Source organism: Balaenoptera ricei, chromosome 15 (genome assembly GCF_028023285.1).
Source record: "Balaenoptera ricei isolate mBalRic1 chromosome 15, mBalRic1.hap2, whole genome shotgun sequence".
NCBI classification, from domain to species: Eukaryota; Metazoa; Chordata; class Mammalia; order Artiodactyla; family Balaenopteridae; genus Balaenoptera; species Balaenoptera ricei.
The window spans coordinates 62,320,553-62,341,179 of record NC_082653.1 but is presented as its reverse complement, the minus strand read 5'-3'; the positions used below and the strand labels follow the sequence as shown (position 1 = coordinate 62,341,179).

Below are 20,627 nucleotides of genomic sequence, written 5' to 3'. Positions count from 1 at the left end.
TCCAGATTTGCTTCAGTGTAGGTTTTCCTGCTGGAGGCCATTTATTAACTCTATATTCTGTTATCTCAACACAACTGAATCTAGACTTAACCCTCTGTGTCTCAGTGGGTTGATAAATGAGATAATTATTTTCAGTCCCTCATGAGCTGGGAAACTGCATTCTGGACGTGCCCAAACATACGTAGACATATAGACATACTAAGCCTCAGATTAAAGAAACAGTAACTTACTGCCAAAAGGATATTATTTATGGCCACTATTAAAAATGATTTCGTCTTATATAACTTTAAGAAAGTATCAAGAGAGACACTGTGAGTTAAACAAAACTGAAAACGACTTCTCACAATATTTCATATGCTCAAAGTTTTATGCAAAAAACTTGTAAACTAGAATAATGTTGGTCCCAAGTTTTTAAAAAAGGTTTTTAAAAAGCTCAGCATGAGTTCATAAGTAAACTGGATGTTCGTGATTTTGAAAGAAAAAGGCAAAGTTAATAAAATGATGCTAGAAAATAAAGTGATATAGTTTTTTGCAACTGCATGCATTTCTAGTTCTTTGCCAAAGATTCTTAGATTGTAAAAATTGTAAAAGAATCTGGCAAAAGTACATACATGATGGTTGTATTGAAGGCTTTCCACAACTGGAGACACTAAAATATATTTATTTCGTTGGGAGAGGAAGTGGCAGTGAGAGCCTTTCAACTATAATGACCATTTTAGAGTTCATTAGACACTATCGTTCATAATTCAAACACACATGAGCTGGTGCACTGTCTTAAGATGTCTAGTAGGTACAACAGCAAATAACAGAATTTGGGAGCCAGAAGACACTGGCTCTCTAAATACAACTAAGACTGTTTTCTATGTTGTAGCAGATAACAAGGACTATTTAAAATGGTAGCTTTGAGAGCTTATTTTTGAAAACTTAACTTGGAGTGAAACCCTTATCAAAGAATGTGCTCTGTTTGGATTTTCCTTTTAAGTAATGAAAGAACAATAAAAGGCAGGTGGAATTATACCAGGAGAAAAAAACAGAAATTACATTTCTCAAGCAGAAGTGCTAGGATAGAGTGAAGCAAAATTATAATAACCATTACTATTTGAGGTGGTATCTATTTTAATGTACTTTCAACTATGACTGAATGCTTAAATAAAGAAATGCATACAAAAGTGAAAGTTAACATATGTGCCTGACATTTTCGTTTTCCTATTCTCAAGGGTATATTTTTAACCCTGGGACAAAATTAGTAGCCCAAATCTTTATTCTGCCTTAAACTAATTTTTGTTTCTTGTCTTCTTCTCTCCTCTCCAAATCACTCTAGAGAGTTAGATGATAAGAAATATGGTTCCTGGATACCCCTTAATTCATTCTTGTGGTATCCTTGTATAGAGTTGAAAATCCATACACTTCAACATATGTCGACATACCAAGAAATCAAGATGAAAGGTTTGGTTTGGAGATGACAGTTGAAAGACTTCTGTTAAAGTTGAAGACCACTTCGCGTTACATGGTCCACTGTCGACTCCGAGTTCCAACAGTGTAACAAATAAAAACACGGCCGACAAAACGTGACCCTATGTGATGCGGCCAGCGGAACTGATGTCTACAGCAGCTCTTGAGGTAGAAAACTTACTACTCATCACTAAACATGTGAATCATACCTAAGTTCATAATGTTTCAATATAAAAGTTTAAAAACTGCACAAAGATGCTGTGAATGTCCTGTACGTATACTTCAGTAAGGACCAGAAGTAGGTTTGGAATGAGACTGTTTTCTTTATGGATTTTAAAATATATAAATATTTATTTAGGATTTTTATATATTCTATGCATTGACCTTCCATCTCCTTACAACCCTTCTGACTCAAGGAAGGAAAATCAAATCTTAAACGCTGTGGGTCCCCCCTTTGCTTGCGTGGCAGTCCCCACACAGAGGCGCAGGAGGCTGCTCTGGCACAGGGATGTGGGGGGCGGAGACCCGGGAGAGGACCCGAGCTGGGGGTCCCAGGACAGGGGAGGAGAGGCTGGGAAGGAGGAAGTCTAAGAGACTCTGCTGGGACTTAGGAGGATAAATAGCTATAAAAACTGAGCATTTTCAGGGCTCCTTCACCCACGTCATCCAATTCTGTAAATAGGTAATTCATTTTATGTTTTGAACAATCCAGCTATAGTACGTGCTACACATCTCCAGGTGATCAGAAGACCGGTCGGCCGGGCTTAGGGTGGCTGCCTTTCTTCAGTTAGCAGTCGGAAGTCCCCACGAATGTATCCCAGAGGCAGACAGGTGGGAGAAGCACGCAGCTGAGGAAAACCTGGAGGGGAGAACAGGTCGGGAATGGCAGAGATGTTCCCTTCTTGTCCTGGGAGCCCCTCTGTAGACAGAGTGTAAGAGCACGATGGTGCGTTTTCAGTCTGTGGAGGAAATCTAAGTTTTTGCATGTTTCAGAAATGGCCTTCTATAAACACCTGCAGACACTTTCCCTGATCCTGACAACACCTCATGTAAAAATGGAACGTACTAGACCTGGCATGGATGGTGCAGGGAAGGAGGAGAGCAGGCGTGGGAAGTAAAAATGATTCCTGAACGCAAAGTTCAGAGCCCAGTCTTGGCCTCTGGCCCCCTGACCCAGGAAACAGCCTAATCATTCAAAGACTGGCAGAGAATGAGCTACTGGGCTAATAATTAATAAAGACCTGTGAGGGCAGGCAAGGAGCAGCTGAGAAGCACATTCACGGAATAAGAAAACAGGCACCACTGTTCATTTTTCCATTTTCCTTTTGGAGATGACCTCTGCGTAGGAGGTGTGAATGAAGTCATAGAGCTGCCTGGCATTTGCCACGTTCCCCAGCAGGAGCACCAGCTTGTCGAGGGACAGGCTTGCTAATTCGGCGATGTTCTTAATGTTGGTCATCAGGGAGCGACAGTTTTTGGCATTTACCCCTGGCATTTTTAACAAGAAGTCCTGGGGACCGGGATTATACTTCTCTGCCTCGGGGAGGGTCTCGGAATCGGCTGTCACGGCCATGGCCGTCGCCGCGTCCGGCTGTGGCTTGTTCTGCTTCAGCGCCTCAAACAGCTCCGCGGTGGCGTGCGGGGAGGGGCACCAGAGGACGCGGAGCCTGGGGAAGTGCAGCGTGAGGAGCGTGAGCTTGGAGCTGATGTCGCCGCCGGAGATCTCCTGATGGAAGGCGCCTCGGGACACGAGAGAGAAGGGCTTAGTGGGGTCGAACTCTATCAGAAGCACCGGCCGCTTGTAGTAGCGGGACATGGAGACGCACTGGCTGTAGAGGCGGCCGTTGTTCAAAGAGCCGATCAAATCACTGATGCTCTTGCGCTCCACGCACATTTCTGGAGTCAGCACGTAGTCTCCGACTTCTAAGGTCACTGGCTCAATGTCAATGCCCCGACGGTGGATCAGAGATGGGAGTTCGCTTCGAAACTCGCGCATGTCCACAACGATACTTTGCTGGGTACCATTCTGTTCCTGGCCGCCTATGAAGAAAAAGAAGCACTTTAATGTCACTGAGGAATAACTCTCAAAGATGGAAGAGCACAAAGTTAAAAATCTATATTTCTGCTGTTAATCTCCGATGCCTGGTTACACAGTATGACATGTTATTCCACACTTTTCCATATTATAGAAAGGTTTATTTAGAGTTTAAGGCAATTTCCCTTAAACTAAATAGAGCTAGTAGGAAATTGGGGTCTCTTGGTACTTCCTTACTTAGAATTCACAAATACCAGCATTTGCCATCATCTTCCCTCTGTGGTTCCTCTATGGCAGCGGTCCCCAACCTTTCTGGCACCAGGGACTGGTTTCGTGGAAGACAGTCTTTCCACGGACGGGGGTGAGGTGTGTGGGTGTGCGGGGGGATGGCTCAGGCGGTGATGCGAGCCACAGGGAGCCACGGGGGGCGGCAGATGAAGCTCCACTCACCTGCTGCTCACCTCCTGCTGGACGGCCCGGTTCCTAACAGGCTGCAGACCAGTATCGGTCCGTGGCCCAGGGGTTGTGGACCCCTGCTTTATGGCCCCTCACTGTTGCACTGACCACATTTTACTGATCATCGTCGTCCCAATTCCTAGGACGTAGTAGATGCTTAGAAATGTTCTCTGAATAAACTGCCTTGTGGACTGCTGTGAAAAAATTTGGAGCTTTTAGTGCTTGTATCAATGAGTCCAGAGATGGGAAAATGGGAGAAGCTGGGAAAAACAAGAGCACAGAGCTTCTCCCACTAACGTGCATATGAATCACCTGGGATGGAGTTAAAGTACCTACTGTTTCTGTAGGTCTGGAATAGGGTCAAAGACCCTGCATTTCTAACAGGCTCCCAGGTGATGCCAACGCTGCTGGTTGAAGGACTCAGAAGTGCTGTTGTAGGCAGAATAGTGGCCCCCTGATGATGTCCATGTCCTAATCCCTGAAACCTGTCAATATGTTACTTTACACGGCAAAGGTGACTTTGGAAATGTGATTAAATTAAGGATCTCAAGATTGGGAGATTATTCTGGATTATCCAGGTAGGTCCAAGGGTCCTTATAATGAAAGAGGGAAGCAGGAAGCTCAGAGTTGGAGCTGCTGACCTTGAAGCGGGAGGAAGGAGCCATGGGCCAAGGGATGCAGGCGGCCTGGATAACCTGGAAGAGGAAGGGATTCTCCCCTGCAGCCTCCAGGAGGATCGCAGCCCTGCACACACCTTCATTTGAGCTCAGTGAAACCCATTTGGACTTTGGATTGTAAAATAATAATTGTTAGATAATAAATGTGTGTTGTTTCCAGACACTAAGTTTGTGGCAATTTGTTACAGCAGCAAAGGAAAGCTAACACAAGCGCTTAGAGGACTGAACTCGAAAGGGCAGATTTCTGTGAACAGCTTTCTGTGTGGTACCTACTTGCTCCAAACTACCTTATTCGTATTGCCTGACATTCTGTTGTTCTGCATGACATGTCCCCAACCTATTTGAGTTAATAAGAATCTTCTTCAAAAGATACCCTGAGGCAGTGTTTCCCAAAGTATGGTCCAAGGACCACGTCCATCAGACACTGACCCCATTTCAGATCTATTGATTTGGAATTTCTATGGACTGGGGTCCATGAATCCACAGTTTTAACAAGCATCAGAGGTTATTCTTAAGTACGCTAAATTCTGAGACCCACTGCTTTAACTGCACTGGACCCCACCAAAGGAGAAAAGGGCTCAACTGTATTGTTTTTCCCACACCTCTTGGCTGAAAGCAGCTGCTGACATGCGGAAACGGGGCCTGGGGCGTGGGACATGGCTAACCCTGGACCATGGTGTATGCGGCATCCAGCAGGTCTTGGTGGAAGCCACTGCTGGGAGGCTGCATGGCAGTGAGAGTACCACACACCTGGGATCTGGAAAAGCGCCAAGAAGCAACCAACAAACACAGACAGGGAAGTGGGAACGCACCCCAAACAATCCTGACTCTTTATCTATGGGCAAACTGGCCTCTTCAGGTAAAGGTAAGAACCTAATCACCATTTACAAAAGTTTCTTGGCAAAAGTACACTCTGAATCTCAACCAGTGCGCGAGCATAACTGATTTCCAATGCCGATGCGTAGATCACAACCCCACTTATCTTACAGGTGAGGAGCCCGAGATCCAGGAAGGACACGTGGCTAGTAAACGGCCAGCTGAGACCAGGGTATGGGAGCAGACACGCACGTTTAAGAGCTTACTGAGAAAAACCAAGCTTCTGCAGAGAAACTCTGGAATCTCACAGCCTCCTGCACAGGCAGCAGGAGCGTTCGGCAAAGGGCAGGACTCACCGGCTTTGCGTGTGTCGGTGGGAGCACCTGCAGATACACAGCCTCTTACGAGGTCGAGGTTCGTTTCGTCTCTTCCTTCTCTTTCTTCAGGGACAACCATGCTAGCCTTTTCCCTGGGGGTGGGAGAAAAACATCTTCAACATTTTTGAGCTAATTTTAAAATTCCAGATTTTAATCTTTTGTTAATTATAATACACAAAATGATCCACATAACTGTAGTGGTAAAAGAGAATACAGGAAACATTAGAAGTAAATATGCACAGTCAAGTGATGTGTAAAGGAAGCAGAAAGAGTTTCTTGGTTGGGTACTCCTGCTCATCTTCCAGAGTTAAAAAATACTGTTATTTATTTTCTATTCTGTATGTCCTCTAAACACTTTGCAGCATGAAAGAAGCATGTGAAAAATGCCACAGAGAGATTATTGAGACTTTTTATAAAAATGTGCTAAATGTGTTACTGAACATTGAAAAGGATTCAGATAATTTATATCCCAATATTTTCAGAGTAATCATAAATAGGATCGTTAAAAATCAATGATTAGGGACTTCCCTGGTGGTGCAGTGGTTAAGAATCTGCCTGCCAATGCAGAGGACACGGGTTTGAGCCCTGGTGCAGGAAGATCCCACATGCCGCAGAGCAACTAAGCCTGTGTATCACAACTACTGAGCCTGCGCTCTAGAGCCTGTGAGCCACAACTACTGAGCCCATGTGCCACAACTACTGAAGCCCATGCGCCTAGAGCCCGTGCTCCACAAGAGAAGCCACCTCAATGAGAAGCCCGCGCACCGCAACAAAGAGTAGCTCCCGCTCACCACAACTAGAGAAAGCCCATGCACAGCAACGAAGACCCAATGCAGCCAAAAAAAAATTAAATAATAATGAAAAATCAATGATTAAAGAAATGAAAACAATACATGGTTAAGCTTTGATTTAAAAAACTCCAGGTGGGAGGCCCCATTAAACACCCTCGGTTTTAAAGGAAAATCAAGATTAATATTAGAAAGCAAATTTCCAACAAAAGATTTAAACAAAAAAATCAGCATCTCAGGTTATGCAGTAGAGCAGCATCAATTCACTCGTGCATTTACTTAAAACATTTACAGAGGGCTCCCACATGTTGTGCGAGGTATTTTGGATACAAATATGGTTACCCGATAATTCCTGTCTTCAAGGAAGCTCAGTATCTTAAACCCGGTAGATTGACAAGCCTGTACAATCCTAACTCAGATTTGTAATCAGGAACCAGAATCATGGCAAGATCCTCAATAACCACAGGAAGAGTAGGCCAGGTTTGCCATAGTCTTATTTTTCAAAACCAGTAAAGGATGTTATAATCACTTCAGGAAAGAGCAAGCACTGTGTGTTCCTCTGTGCCAGGCTGACAGAAAAGATGTATAAGGCTGGGTCTCTGCCCTCGCTGGGCTTGCAACTGAGTTTCACGGCAACGTGAAAACCGTGGAACTGACTGACTGCAATAAAAGAGGCCGGGGAAGGTGAAACAAGAGGAATCTTCATCAGCAACTAATGATTTCAACAAGGGCTCAAACAAAAAGGATTTTCCAATGAAAGGAAATAAAATCAGATGGAGCAATTCCCCAACCACTCTGGATACGTGATGTTTTAGGGCAGGGTACCATGAAGAGATTCCACCAGAGAACAGAAACTCCAAGTTTAAATTCTTTACTATTTGAAACAATATACAAATGCAAAGTTATTACCAGTATAACATTTTATGAATAGATCGCAAGGAGGCAGGCAATAGTTCCAGTTCCGTGCTCCCTCGTCATTCTCAGTACCGGTGTCAAGTGTTGCTGATGAAGGATTCTTTGCAGTGACAATGGCTCTGGCAGCCATTCATTACGGCCCCGTTAAACCTATTAGACTCCAGCTGGGGGCAAGGGGCAAACCGTTCAAAAAACTTACTGCTCTTAAATTTCTTTTTCTTTTATATTTGGGATCAACATGGGGGATTTTTTCTTCTTCTTTATCTCCACTTACCTTACTTGCTAAGCTATCACATGTGAGGGCATCCTCATTTCCTGATTAATTTGTAATTGTGGCTGTAGAGCACAGTGAGTTAAAATGCAGACTCTGGACCCATGTTTCGTGAATCTGAAACCACTTACCGGCTGTGTGACTTTAGGCAGGTTGTTTAATGGCTCTGTCCCTCAATTTCGTCTGTAAAATGGGGATGATACTAAAATCTAACCTCAAAGAGACTGTTACAAGGATCACATAATATACGTAAGGCACTCAGAAGAGTGCCTGGCACACAGGAAGCACTATACAAATGTCAGCTGTTATTATAACCATACTTTTCTTACAGTGTAGCAACCTCATCCCCTAATTATCCACGATATGCTAAAAAACAGATTTTCTTTCAAATGATTCCACAACTGTTTCAGTTAATACTGTTAAAAAACAGCTAGTTTGCTATGAAATGTTATAACTGCAAATTGAATCTGAGAAAAAAATATACTCCTGAAATGAAACCAGGGTTGTGAAGAAAACAGTAAGTCTTCCTAATCAGTAACTCAAATTAGTTTAACAGAAATTTGCCAGACTTACATTCAGTCTCTTGCTTTCTACATTTGCATAATTTTTCAAGTTATTCTATGTGACAGACACAAAATAATAATTAAACAATTCAGGTCCCTATTTCCACTTAAAGTACTGTGGTTTCTTAATTTTGCCTTAACATCTTCAGTGATATTTGAAGAGCTTGTACAACGTGACAACACAGGGAGGAGACACCGGACTAAAGTCTCTTCAAATGGGCGTTTATTCAAGCCCTCACGCTAACCCATTTTGTGATCATATTTTCTAACTGTAAAATTTCAAATAAGCTAATAACCTTTTTCTTTGAAAAGTGGTGACCTCTCCAAAACTATGTATACTCAGAATGTTATTACGAATTTTTGGACGCAGGGAGCATTTTATTAGCAATACTTACAAGTGTAACCTTCTTTCTCTTTACTTGACATCTGTAACCTACTGATCTCTGGTCCAGTCACACAGTCCTTTCACTGCCAGTTCGCCTGATTCATTCCTCTCTGGTTATTTTAAATAGTAGCATTGCTTTTGTTCTTACAACATCACTCATGGAGGTCCTGGCAAAAGCACATTCCCTCGGTCTCACATTAAATTTTTCTCTAAGTCCAGGCTTAGTGCAAATGCTCTTTCAGCCATGCGCCTCACATATATTTTGCTTTTCAAAACAAACACTTCTCAAATTCCCCAAGTTTTCTGGGAAAGTAAATATCTTAAGATTCTGAACGGCATAACTATCTGTGTAATATGGGAAGATCTAACATAATAAGTAGACAATCACCACTGAGAGTTTATAAAATTATGCCAGACCATAGATAAAATGACATCAAAACCTGGTATGGAAATTACTGTAGAGACTGAAACATAGGAGAAAGTCCGTACCCCCGGTTCTGCTGAGTGAAGTTTCCAGTAGGTGTCAGGCTTACCCGAGCCTTGACACTGAGCCCTTCGAGTGTAAAATCACTTGTATAAGCCGGGAATGGCAATGTGGTCCCCGATACCTGGCTACAATCCACTCTTTTTCTAGGCCAGGTTCTGATGCACTGGAGAAGAGGCAGTCACGGGAAGGAGGCCTGGAGCATAAAACTCACCTACTCAGAGCCTACCAGGCCCCCCTTGGCTACAACACTGTGCAGGAAAGGGTTAAGGGAGCAGGCCTGGGCTGCTCAACCCCTGCACATTCCCAAGAAAGGCCTGTCTCCTCAGCTTGTCTTCCCAGAAGCCCTTGGCCAGCTTCTGGGAGTTGAGGTCTGAGCTCTTGGAATACAACGCCTGATAAGAGGGTTTTTATATGCCTGGGACCACACGGCACCAGTGTGATCAGATGGTTTACGCCAACAGTGTGATTTCTAGTGAATACCTGTTTTTGCTCCAGGGAGCTGGAGTCTGTCACTTGAGTACTATATCTATATGACTGACTCCCAATAAAAACGCTGAACCCCAAGTCTTGGGTAAGCTTTCCCGTGGACGACACTGAGCGTGTGCTGTCACACGCTGCCACTGGGAGAATTGAGCACGTTCCTGCGACTTCACGGGCAGAGGACACTCAGCAGTTTATGCTGGATTTTCCTGGACTTGGCCCTGTGTGTTCTTTCCCTTTGCTGATTTTACCCTGTGTCCTTTTCCCTGTAATAAATCATAACTGTGAGAATACCAGTTTTTCTGACTCCTGTGGGTCCTTCTGGTGAATCACTGAGCCTGAGGGTGGTCTTGGGGACCCTCAACATGAACACCAACAACCTAATCTGAATATCTTAGCTCCATGGGCTCATTTGTGATTTAGAGACAGTTACTCTAATCAGAGAAGCCTTAGGCAAAGGATATTTTAAAAAGAGTGAAGGAGCAATTAGGAGGTACTGGCCCACATCCAGCAGCACCAATTCTTTGATGCCATTTCCTCGATATCTCTTAAATCTGTCCCCTTCCCTCCATCAACCTAATCCTGGCTGCCACCGGTTCTTATCAGACAATTGCAACAGCTTTCCTGACTCCTTCCCTGCTCCATCCATTCCTCAGTCTGATGCCAGAGAGAGCCTTTAAAAAATACTCTATGTCACTTTCCTAATTAGAACTCTTCAGTGCCGTTTTACTGGCTACAGAGTCAAGTTCTAAATCCTTAACAGGCCTTGCGCACCTCTGAGCTTTCACACACACCCTCGTTCAACAGGAACCCCGGCCTACCTTGTCCACTTAGCAACCAGCACACATGCTCCACGGGTCAGCTTAAAGGTCACTCCTTCAGTGACGCCGTCCCTGACATCCCACACTGGGTCAGATCTCTTTGACAGACTCTCGTAGGATACCCTTTTCTTTTACCTTTGCAGCCCGCCGCCCTCTGCCCATGTCTATTTATGATATTATTCATAATCATTCAATGTTTGTCTTTTCCACTAGGGGATAAGCTCTAGGAGGCAGGACAGAGCCTTTTTCTGCACCACTGTGACTCCAGCACTTTAACATTAGCACAGGGGTTGGCTCATAATAGATGCTCAAGAAATATCTGTTGACTGTTTGAGTCTTGGGAGATGAAGGTCTAGGAGACACAGAGAGGCGCTAAAGGCTCTAGACAAGAAGAGGTAGTCTGCATAATACCTGGTTTGTTATAACACTTTCTGGAATACTTTTTCAAAAAGCATATGTACACACATATAAACTATCCCACAGAGCACATTAATAGAAAATACATATCTATGAAATGCAAACAGATTCGGAGACATAGAGAACAGACTTCACAAAGGGGAGGGGGCTAGGGGAGGGAAGTTTGGGGAATTTGGGATTAGCAGATGCAAACTAGTATATATATAGGATGGATAAACAACAACGTCCTACTGTATAGCACAGGGAACTATATTCAATATCCTGTGATAAACCATAATGGAAAAGAATATGAAAAAGAATGTACACATATGTATAACTGAATCACTTTGTGTACAGCAGAAATTAACACAACATTGTAAATCAACTATGCTCCAATCAAAATTGAAAATAAAAATATACATATTTTCATAAGCTGAAAGGACTGACCAATAATTGTAGGACCAATAGCTGTAAGAATCCATGGCTAAGGCATGCCACAATCACAGAGGATAGGAAGGGAAGGGAACTGCCCACGAACCGTGCTGAGTTTCTTCAAAGGGACTCAAGGACACTGATTCAATAAGCACTCCTGTTTCTGGGAACGCATGCCCTGGATGAACTGGGGTATCTGCATATTTTAAGCATATACTGAGAGCCCACAGCCAGTGTTGAAGGATGGCTGTCCATTCTGAAATTCTGTCTAGGTCCTGGCTGGCTAACTGCCACTAAAAATGATTTCTGCCCTCTCGCTGTCACTGATATGTTGCCAATGTCTGAGGCTTGAAAGACTGGTCTGGCCCAGTCACTGCCAGGTCAGGCCATAGTCTCCTCCGGTCTAGCCTTTTCTCTGGCTCAGATCAAGGATGCCCTGTCCAGCCCCTGCCCTGGCTGCTGGGGCTCCTTAGAGAGCATCTGATCCATCTTCTCTCACCAGGCTGCCATTTCCTTGATGACATCCCTTGGGGGAGGCTATTAGATTTCTCAAATGCTTGCAGGAGTAAGAGGTAGCCATGTAGTTTGTGAATATCTCAATTAGAAACATTTTCCTTACCTTAAACCAAAACCTTTTTCTATTTGGATTTGGAACATTAAAGGCTACTCATTCTCAAAAAACACACATCTGTTCAGACCAATGTCACACCTTTAAAAAAATATTTTCCCAGAGTGATTCTATTGATCTGAACTGACCAGGTCATAAAAATATTTCCCAGTAAACAGTAAAGCAGTCACCCACCCATGGACAATGGAAATTTTACAAGGGAAAAAAAAAAATCATGATTCCAAGGGAAGGGAGAAATCTTGTACATGGGGGAGGGGGAGAGAGTGTTTCAGTTCTATTGCTGGTGTTTTATGTTATATTTCTTTATAAACATAAAAGCAGTTTTCTTCACATTTCTAATATTCTATTAAACCCCTGAAAAGCAACTGGAGATGGTGGAGAAGCAGGGGAAGAGAAAAGGAAATGTGTGTTGATGTATATAAACCCTGGAGTGAATCAGACTACAGGTGCATCTTGATGTGACCCTCCCCAGCAGCTTCCTCTCTCCATCTTTCCTGAGGGCTAGTAGATATTCCCCCACTCAGAGAAGCCTCTGGATCTTCAAAGGCCTTTGATTCCTTCATACTGATCTTCTACGTATTTACCTTATGAGTTTTTCAAAAGCTTCCTTTTCTTTCCGCAAAGCAGTGAGATAGCGTTGTTCCTCGGTTGAACCTCCGTATATAAGAAAGTAAACCCTGCAAGTTAACACAGAACTCTTTTAGGCTGCAAACACATAATTTTTAATCCCTGGAAGGAAGAGCATGGCATTTGAAATCAGCAACCTAGAGTGTTCAAATAATAAATATTTGACTGAGAAGAAAAGGTTCCATTAATCACACACTTACTAAAATTAAGCAGCCTAAACCCCACCTGTTAAAGGTCTCATTACCACATGGGTTATTTTTTTCTTCTTCTTTCATCAAAAGGAGGAACAGAGTTTAGGTAAACACTGAAATATAACAAAGAGGGATAGAATAATTCTTTCCTCATAACTATAAACAAATCAGAAAACACAATCTTAGCGGCTTCTCTTTTTTCAATTTTTTTCTTTGCATCTCTGCCAAACAATCGTTTAAAAAGTTGGATGGTGGTTATAAAGGCCAGCTTATGAAAGTTCATGTTAGTGAAAAATAAACAAATGAAATCTATATGACCTTTATCTTCACAAGTAATTTCTCAGTTCCTTTTTATTCATGTCTTAACAGAACCGAGTCATCACACATTTTATATAAACACACAGACAGAGAAGACATGGATTATATCAAGCTCCTCAAGAAATAATTTGACATATTCTTTTAGAAAAAGCCAGCTTTCCTATCTTGCTGGTTGCTAAGAAGCTGAATGAAGCACCTCCTCTGCCCCTTTTCTTCACCTTCTATCAGAGACATTTTCCCTTTTTAGCCCTCGATTTTTCTTTTGGTCTTCATTTTCCTAGTTTATATTTCTTTGAAGTGCAGGCAGGGAAAAAACCATTGGCCAATGAGTCCAGAGACCTGAGCTCTTCCACGAATGTATCATGTGGCCAAGGGCAAGTCATTCACCATTTCTGGGCCTCAGTTTCCCATTGATGGATCAAGTGGTTGAACTCTGAGGTCCCTTCTGGTTCTGACCTTTTGTTTCTAAATATCACACTATTCCATATTCAGGCAACAGAGAACTTTTGTGCACACAAGCTATCTCCAATGTTGATCAACAGCAAAGTATGAAAAATTTATCAGCCTATAATTATTTTACCAGCTTTGTCTCATCTCTTCATCCTGCGTTATTTCTGGTCCACCTCCTCCGTTCACCTCTACTCTGAAAGGTTGCATTCGTTAAACTGGCTAGAAAGGTTTCTTTTGGCTCTGCTTTTGGTTCAGGCTGAGTTCAGGACATTAACTTTGCCGTTTATTTCCCTCAGATAATTGGAGAGCCAGAACACTATATTCTTTGGGAGGCATCATTTTCTCATCTGATATTTCTTGAAACTCAAGAAAACGTGGTACAATAATTCCCCAAATACTTTAGTTTTATGTGGCTGTAACTTAGAGTCACTTTTTCAGATTTACAAGAAAGATGTTTTAGAATTATGAAATTTAGCTGAGTCATAATTACATTAACATTTGGTAGAAGTTAGGATATTGTAAATTTCCTAGGCTTGTTCAGAGACGGTGCCCCATAGGCTACAACCGATGCATAAAGAATATGGCACAGAACAGCAGAAGAGCAAGTAACAAGAAGGGGGTCATTCCCTAAGATTCCTGGATCCACTACAACATTCGACCTCCTTCCCATGCGTACTTTCCAGACTCGTACTTCCCAGACTGATCAGAATGCCAAGTAAGGTTTCATAAACTCAACCAACATCATAACAATGTAACGTTAAAGATAAGAAAGCCCATGGGCAACTGGTCTATCTGTGCTAAATCCTAAAGAACTGTGAAATTGAAACCCATGAGATCGCAGTTCATATTCCTTACAACTTGCCTCAGGGGTTTCCCGGGCCGACTTGCCCTGTAAATTTCAAGCTGACGCACGAAGGTCAGCTCTGCGTCGTACAGGACCACGTATCTTGGCTCCACCTCGTGGAGCACCCGTGTCAGAGCGTAGGGGTCGCTGCAGCCCAGGAGTGGGTGGATAATGGTGAGGGGGTCTTTCATGATTCCGTACGCGGCATCAGAGGACACGTTTAAGTCAAACTCCTCGTGCTTAATTTCTTCTAAGCAGCTTTCAGGGCTACTGCTTAGGTCTCTCGTACAGCCCTCCTCGACAGCCCCCTCCTCCTCCAGTTCTTCAGATTGTTCCATCATCTGAGTTAAAGTCAGCCTTGGTTTCTTCTTTTTGAGAGCCCTCTCTTTGGCAGAAGCCCTGTCTTTGTTTCGGAGGCCTTTGGGCCTTTTGTTGGATTTCATAATTCTCTTTGAGCCATCCTCCTTCCTAAACCTCATCCACACGTCTTCGGCTTTGCTGTCCTTCTCAAAGGTTTTCCTGTAGAGCCTCAACAAGAAGGTCTCTGCTCCGACAGAGATGTACTCTCGCAGCTGGGAACAGGTCCTGTCATCACTTGCGCAAATGAGAACGTGTCCTAAAATTAGAAACAGCGTTATGTCCTGATTACCTCACTTGTCGCCTTACCCCACGCACCCCCTCGTCCCTTCCCCCACAGAGACACAGCTCACCACTTGGCGCTAAAGATACTTTACAAGTTGTTTAAAAAGGGTCTCGGATGCTTAACAAAGGCTTTCACCTCTCTGGCAGGATTACTTAAATCTTCTGGATAAAGGTGAAGCCAGAAATATTTAGTGTCTTACGGAAGTATAGCTGTGGTATAATGGAGGCTTTAAAGAAGCTCTTTTTAATTAATAATTTTCCAGAGGATCTGGAAATACCAAAATAAATTCCAAATGGATTATACAGTCAAATGTTAAATGATACATCATGAAAAAAAAGATGACTATTTTCCATCTCCCCCCCCATATGAGGATGATTTTCCAGGCTTACAAGCAATGGAAGAAACCTCAGAAAAGACTGATATCTGTGAGAAGATATCAATTGATCAATCAATTGACTGACTCTATGAGAATAAAAAACTGCATTAAAAAAGCTAAAGACAGGCTGCTCCCAAGCCTTTTGAGATGGACCACATTTTGTCTATGGAATGTGCATCTCTAAATAAATCCACTTCTTGCCTAAAAAAAAAAAAGAAGCTAAACACAAAAAATCAACTTTATGCAACTATGATAAATGTTAATATCTTTAATATATAAAAAGCTGATACAAACTGAGGACACACTCTAAACCAGCAAAGCAAACTAAGACAATTCACAAAAGAAGAAATGCATCTGAGAAAAAACTGAGCTCCCCAAGCATCAAAATTTGAAACAAGATAACATTTTTCTCTGAGCAAATGAATAAAATTGTTATACACATGTAATATATGTAGATACACACACAAATATATACAGAATCGCCAGTCATTGCTAGCTGGGTGAAAAAAGATAAGCTCTTATACTTCCAAAAGAAATGAAAATTGATAAAAACTTTCTATAAATCAATGGGGTAATATGACTTGAGAACTCTAAAAATGTCAGTATCATTTGGCTCATTAATTCTATATCCAGAAATTATATCTACACTATAACTTTAACAATGTGAAACAGAAAATACACAAAAGAAAACCAGGAAGGAAATATGCCAATGTTAACAGTGGCTGCTAGATGTAATTTTTTCCCCTTCTTTATTCTCTATGCTTTTTTTCTAAGTGCACATGTATGACTTTGGGTCTTAAATCACAGCACCATAAGTTCTGGGATAATATCACAGCATAATTACTCATATAAGGATTATGTGCTTGCCTTTATTGCTTTAAAGGGGTTCAAAGTCTCAATATTTATTTATTTATTTATTTATGGCTGTGTTGGGTCTTCGTTTCTGTGCGAGGGCTTTCTCTAGTTGCGGCAAGTGGGGGCCACTCTTCATCGCGGTGCGCGGGCCTCTCACTATCGCGGCCTCTCTTGTTGCGGAGCACAGGCTCCAGACGCGCAGGCTCAGTAGTTGTGGCTCACGGGCTCAGTTGCTCCGCGGCATGTGGGATCTTCCCAGACCAGGGCTTGAACCCGTGTCCCCTGCATTAGCAGGCAGATTCTCAACCACTGCGCCACCAGGGAAGCCCGATTTTTTTTTTTTTTTTTAACATCTTCACTGGAGCACAATTGCCCCACAATGGTGTGTCAGTTTCTGCTCCACAGTAAAGTGAATCAGCCACACACACACACACACATCCCCACATTCCCTCCCTCCTGCACCTCCTCCCCACCCTCCCCATCCCACCCCTCCCTCCAGGTGGTCACAAAGCACTGAGCCGATTCCCCGCACTGTGCGGCCACCTCCCACCAGCTATCCATCCTACACTTGGTAGTGTGTACACATGTCAGTGCCACTCTCTCACCTCGTCCCAGCCCACCCCTCTCCCTCCCCACGTCCCCAGGTCCACTCTCCACGCCTGCGTCTCCACTCCTGTCCTGCCCCTAGCTTCCTCAGAGCCGCCCCTTTTTCTTTCTTTTTTCTGTTACACACACATGCGCCAGCGCACGGCACCTGCTCCTCTCCCTCCGACCCACTTCACCCGCACGACAGACCCCAGGGCCGTCCACCCACCACAAACAGCTCAACTGCGTCTCCTCCCGTGGCTGAGCGACACTCCACTGTGTATATGTGCCACATACTCCCCTCAACAGATACTTTTTAAAATTTAGTTTTATTTTCTATCTGGTTGTATTTTTAAAACTTAATTCAGGTTCAGTCTACAGTTCAGGTTCAGTCTACTAGTATACTTGTGTTTGAAGAGAGTAGCCCTAAAACTTGAAATTTTTTTAGCACTAGGTCAATGTCATTCCATAATACAGTTGAGGCTTCTTTGAAAAGACACTTGCTAAGAACCTAAAACTTAAGCCCATTAGCTTTCTCCTGGAGGATTCCAGATTTAAAGCCTGGTAAATATGTATGTAGAGATTTTGCTGCATCTTTTTTTTTTTTAATTGAAGTATAGTTGATTTACAATGTTGTGTGAATTTCTGCTGTACAGCAAAGTGATTCAGTTGTACACACACACACACACATTCTTTTTTATATTGTTTTCCATTACGGTTTATCACAGGATATTGAACATAGTTCCCTGTGCTATACAGTAGGACCTTGTTGTTTTTATCCATTCTATATATAATAGTTGATTAGTTGCACATTTAAATAGAAGTCCTGAGAACCCAACCAGTGAAACAACCTGCTTTCATGAATATACAATGATTCAACCTGGAGAAAATCACATCAAATGAACAGACAGGCGCTTGTCACTAAGACTTCAGTGTTCATGTGGCACTTACTCTTCTACATTTGATAAAGAAGATAACAGTATAAATTATTTGCAAAGAGTTAATCAAAAAAACTCATTTGCTAGATTCTGAACGCAAATATCATCATCTCCTTTTTTCCTACCTGGACCACCAAGGGCTTCACTCTCCGTATTCTCTGCCTCAATTTCTTTCAATACTTCCGAGAGTGCTTCCCATTTTGGGTTGCTTTCTAGGACCAGTTCCTTTCTTGTTTCTGTATAGAAATAAAAGACAACCTCATTCTATGTGATAATATTTATCCATAAAGTATTCCAAAGGCTTTTAAAACAACAGATAACACAGGCATCATTCCATAAACCCACTCCTTTGAGCTTCCTTCATAATACTCTATAGATAGAATCTGCTTCTTTGAGAAAGGTCTCCTTATGGTCTAAATGAAGACACTTCAAACCAACATTAACACAGGTTCCATAATGCCTTGAGAGAAAGTGATATGCGTTGTCACTAGTAAGAGATGATTATGTGTTAGTTGTCAACTGTGACATTATATATAAACTGCTACACAAAATAAAGGACTTGGTATTTCTTATTTCTAAAATAACAGTATTTATTATTTCTAAAATACCCAAGATTTTCACAATCCTGAACATGGGATATAAGCAGACAACAATAAAACTTTTATTTCTGTAAGTACTCAAACATATTACTAATGTATTTAATTAAGTTTTGAAATAGACCTTTGAACTAGGCAGAAAGTAAACATTAACCCTATCCCATGCTTTAAAAAACCAACTAGGGGCTTCCCTGGTGGCGCAGTGGTTGAGAATCTGCCTGCTCTAGTGCAGGGGACACGGGTTCGAGCCCTGGTCTGGGAAGATCCCACATGCCGCGGAGCAACTAGGCCCGTGAGCCACAATTACTGAGCCTGCGCGTCTGGAGCCTGTGCTCCGCAACAAGAGAGGCCACGATAGTGAGAGGCCCGCGCACCGCGATGAAGAGTGGCCCCCGCTCGCCGCAACTAGAGAAAGCCCTCGCACAGAAACGAAGACCCAACACAGCCAAAAAAAAAAAAAAAAAAAAAAACCAACGATATTTATTATACCTACTAGATGAGTGTGAAATAAAATCCATTATTTGCCTCATTCTAGTATTTATGTCCCCTAAAAGCTAAAACGGATGTTAAAACGTCCCACTAAGACTTCAAGTCCCCAAATAGTAATTATTCCGAAGTTAAAAAAAAAACCTATAATTCCTACGTAGTAGTAAGAATACTCTTTTTTGCATTACGTCTTAGTTGCAGCGTGCGGGATCTTTCGTTGCAGCGTGCGGGATCTTTCGTTGCAGCACGCGGGCTCTTCATTGTGGTGTGCGGGCTTCTCTCTAGTTGTGGCATGGTGGTTTTCTCTTCTCTCGTTGTGGCACAAGGGCTCCAGAGCGCATGGGCTCTGTAGTTGGCGGCACACAGGCTCACTAGTTGAGGCGTGCGAGCTCAGTTGTGGCATGCAGGCTTAGTTGCCCCGTGGCATGTGGGAATCTTAGTTCCCTGACCAGGGATTGAACCCGCATCCCCTGCATTGGAAGGCGGATTCTTTACCACTGGACCACCAGGGAAGTCCTAGCAAGAATACTCTTGATTGATATTTGGCATTTGTTATTTGGAATCCCCTGGCAATGAATCCATACCAAATACTTTTACCATACATTATATATGTTACATATAACATATAATTAACATGCAGTCACACATTTTTCACACAGCCGAAGGAGATTTAAAGTTATACTGTAGTAACTTGATAAGCATTTCCACACCAAATACTTAAATAAAAGATACGTTTGAAGACTTAAGCATACAAGATACCTTGCTCTTCTTTAATCTCCAGTTTTTCAGGCAGTTTGCCTTTTTTACTCATTTTGGCATCTGGAACATGATAAACCCTTGCTCGAGCATTTACAAACATTGAGGTGCTGGAGTCAAGAAACAGCCAACCTAATAAGGAAAGTTTAAAAAAAAAGCCTTCAATTTATAGTTTACTTCAGAGAATCTCTGAAGGTCACATGATCTGTTTATCAACCGGTCACCAGCTTATTCATCTCCCAACCACACCTTCTCCCTTGTTATGGCCTCTGTCACTGTTTGGCTAGACCCTGGTTTTCAAAGTACAGCCTATAGACCCCTGGGGGCCCCCAAGATGTTTTTAGGGGGGAAGGGGTCTGTGACCTCAAAACTACTCTCATAATAATACTAACTCATTATTTGACTTTTTTCCACTGTGTTGACATTTCCAATGATGGTGCAAAAGCATCGGCGGGTATCGCTGCTGGTGCCCAAGCACAGATGAAGGCAGTGGAACCAAAGTATACTAGCAGTCAGTATGTTCCTCAATGCTATGCATTTGTAGTTTATTACTCAAGAATATTCCTGGTGAAGCAGTTAAGAAATATTATTTGTATTAAATCTTGGCCCCAGGGCCCCTGGACCACACTTTAGAAAACACTGGTTTACCCAGACAGTGAGAAAGATCACAGTAGTGGGGGAAGGATGTGACTGGTAGAAAAACAAGACGGTGGACAGCCGTGTATGTATGTTTCCCTACAAACATCTTCTTCTCATTCTTCAGCACTTCAGCTGATGAAACTCCATATTCCCTTCCTGTTTCTTCGGGGAATATTAATTTTAAGTTCATAACAACTAAACTTCCAGAACACAACCTATTTCTAAGTTGGGGACTGCCTGTGATATACAGTCTTTTCTAGAAATAAAATTGCTTGGAATGGATATGAATATTTATTATTATACAGAACAGAAGTAAGTGGAAACATTAGCTATCAATAAAACCT

The 20,627-nt window shown here is 42.5% G+C and overlaps 1 protein-coding gene across 1 annotated transcript in view; it reads right to left on the bottom strand.

Moving 5' to 3' along the window:
- Window positions 1–437: 437 nt before the first annotated feature.
- Window positions 438–20,627, bottom strand: part of ERCC4 (ERCC excision repair 4, endonuclease catalytic subunit) — a 34,145-nt gene continuing 13,955 nt past the window's right edge. Inside the window, exons 6-11 of the mRNA XM_059897640.1 lie at window positions 19,648–19,776; window positions 17,932–18,042; window positions 14,428–15,025; window positions 12,564–12,656; window positions 5,793–5,905; window positions 438–3,492 (exon numbers count right to left, since the gene is read on the bottom strand). Coding sequence (XP_059753623.1) covers window positions 2,759–3,492; window positions 5,793–5,905; window positions 12,564–12,656; window positions 14,428–15,025; window positions 17,932–18,042; window positions 19,648–19,776 — 1,778 coding nt within the window. The 3' untranslated portion in view covers window positions 438–2,758. The remainder of the gene's footprint in view (window positions 3,493–5,792; window positions 5,906–12,563; window positions 12,657–14,427; window positions 15,026–17,931; window positions 18,043–19,647; window positions 19,777–20,627) is intronic.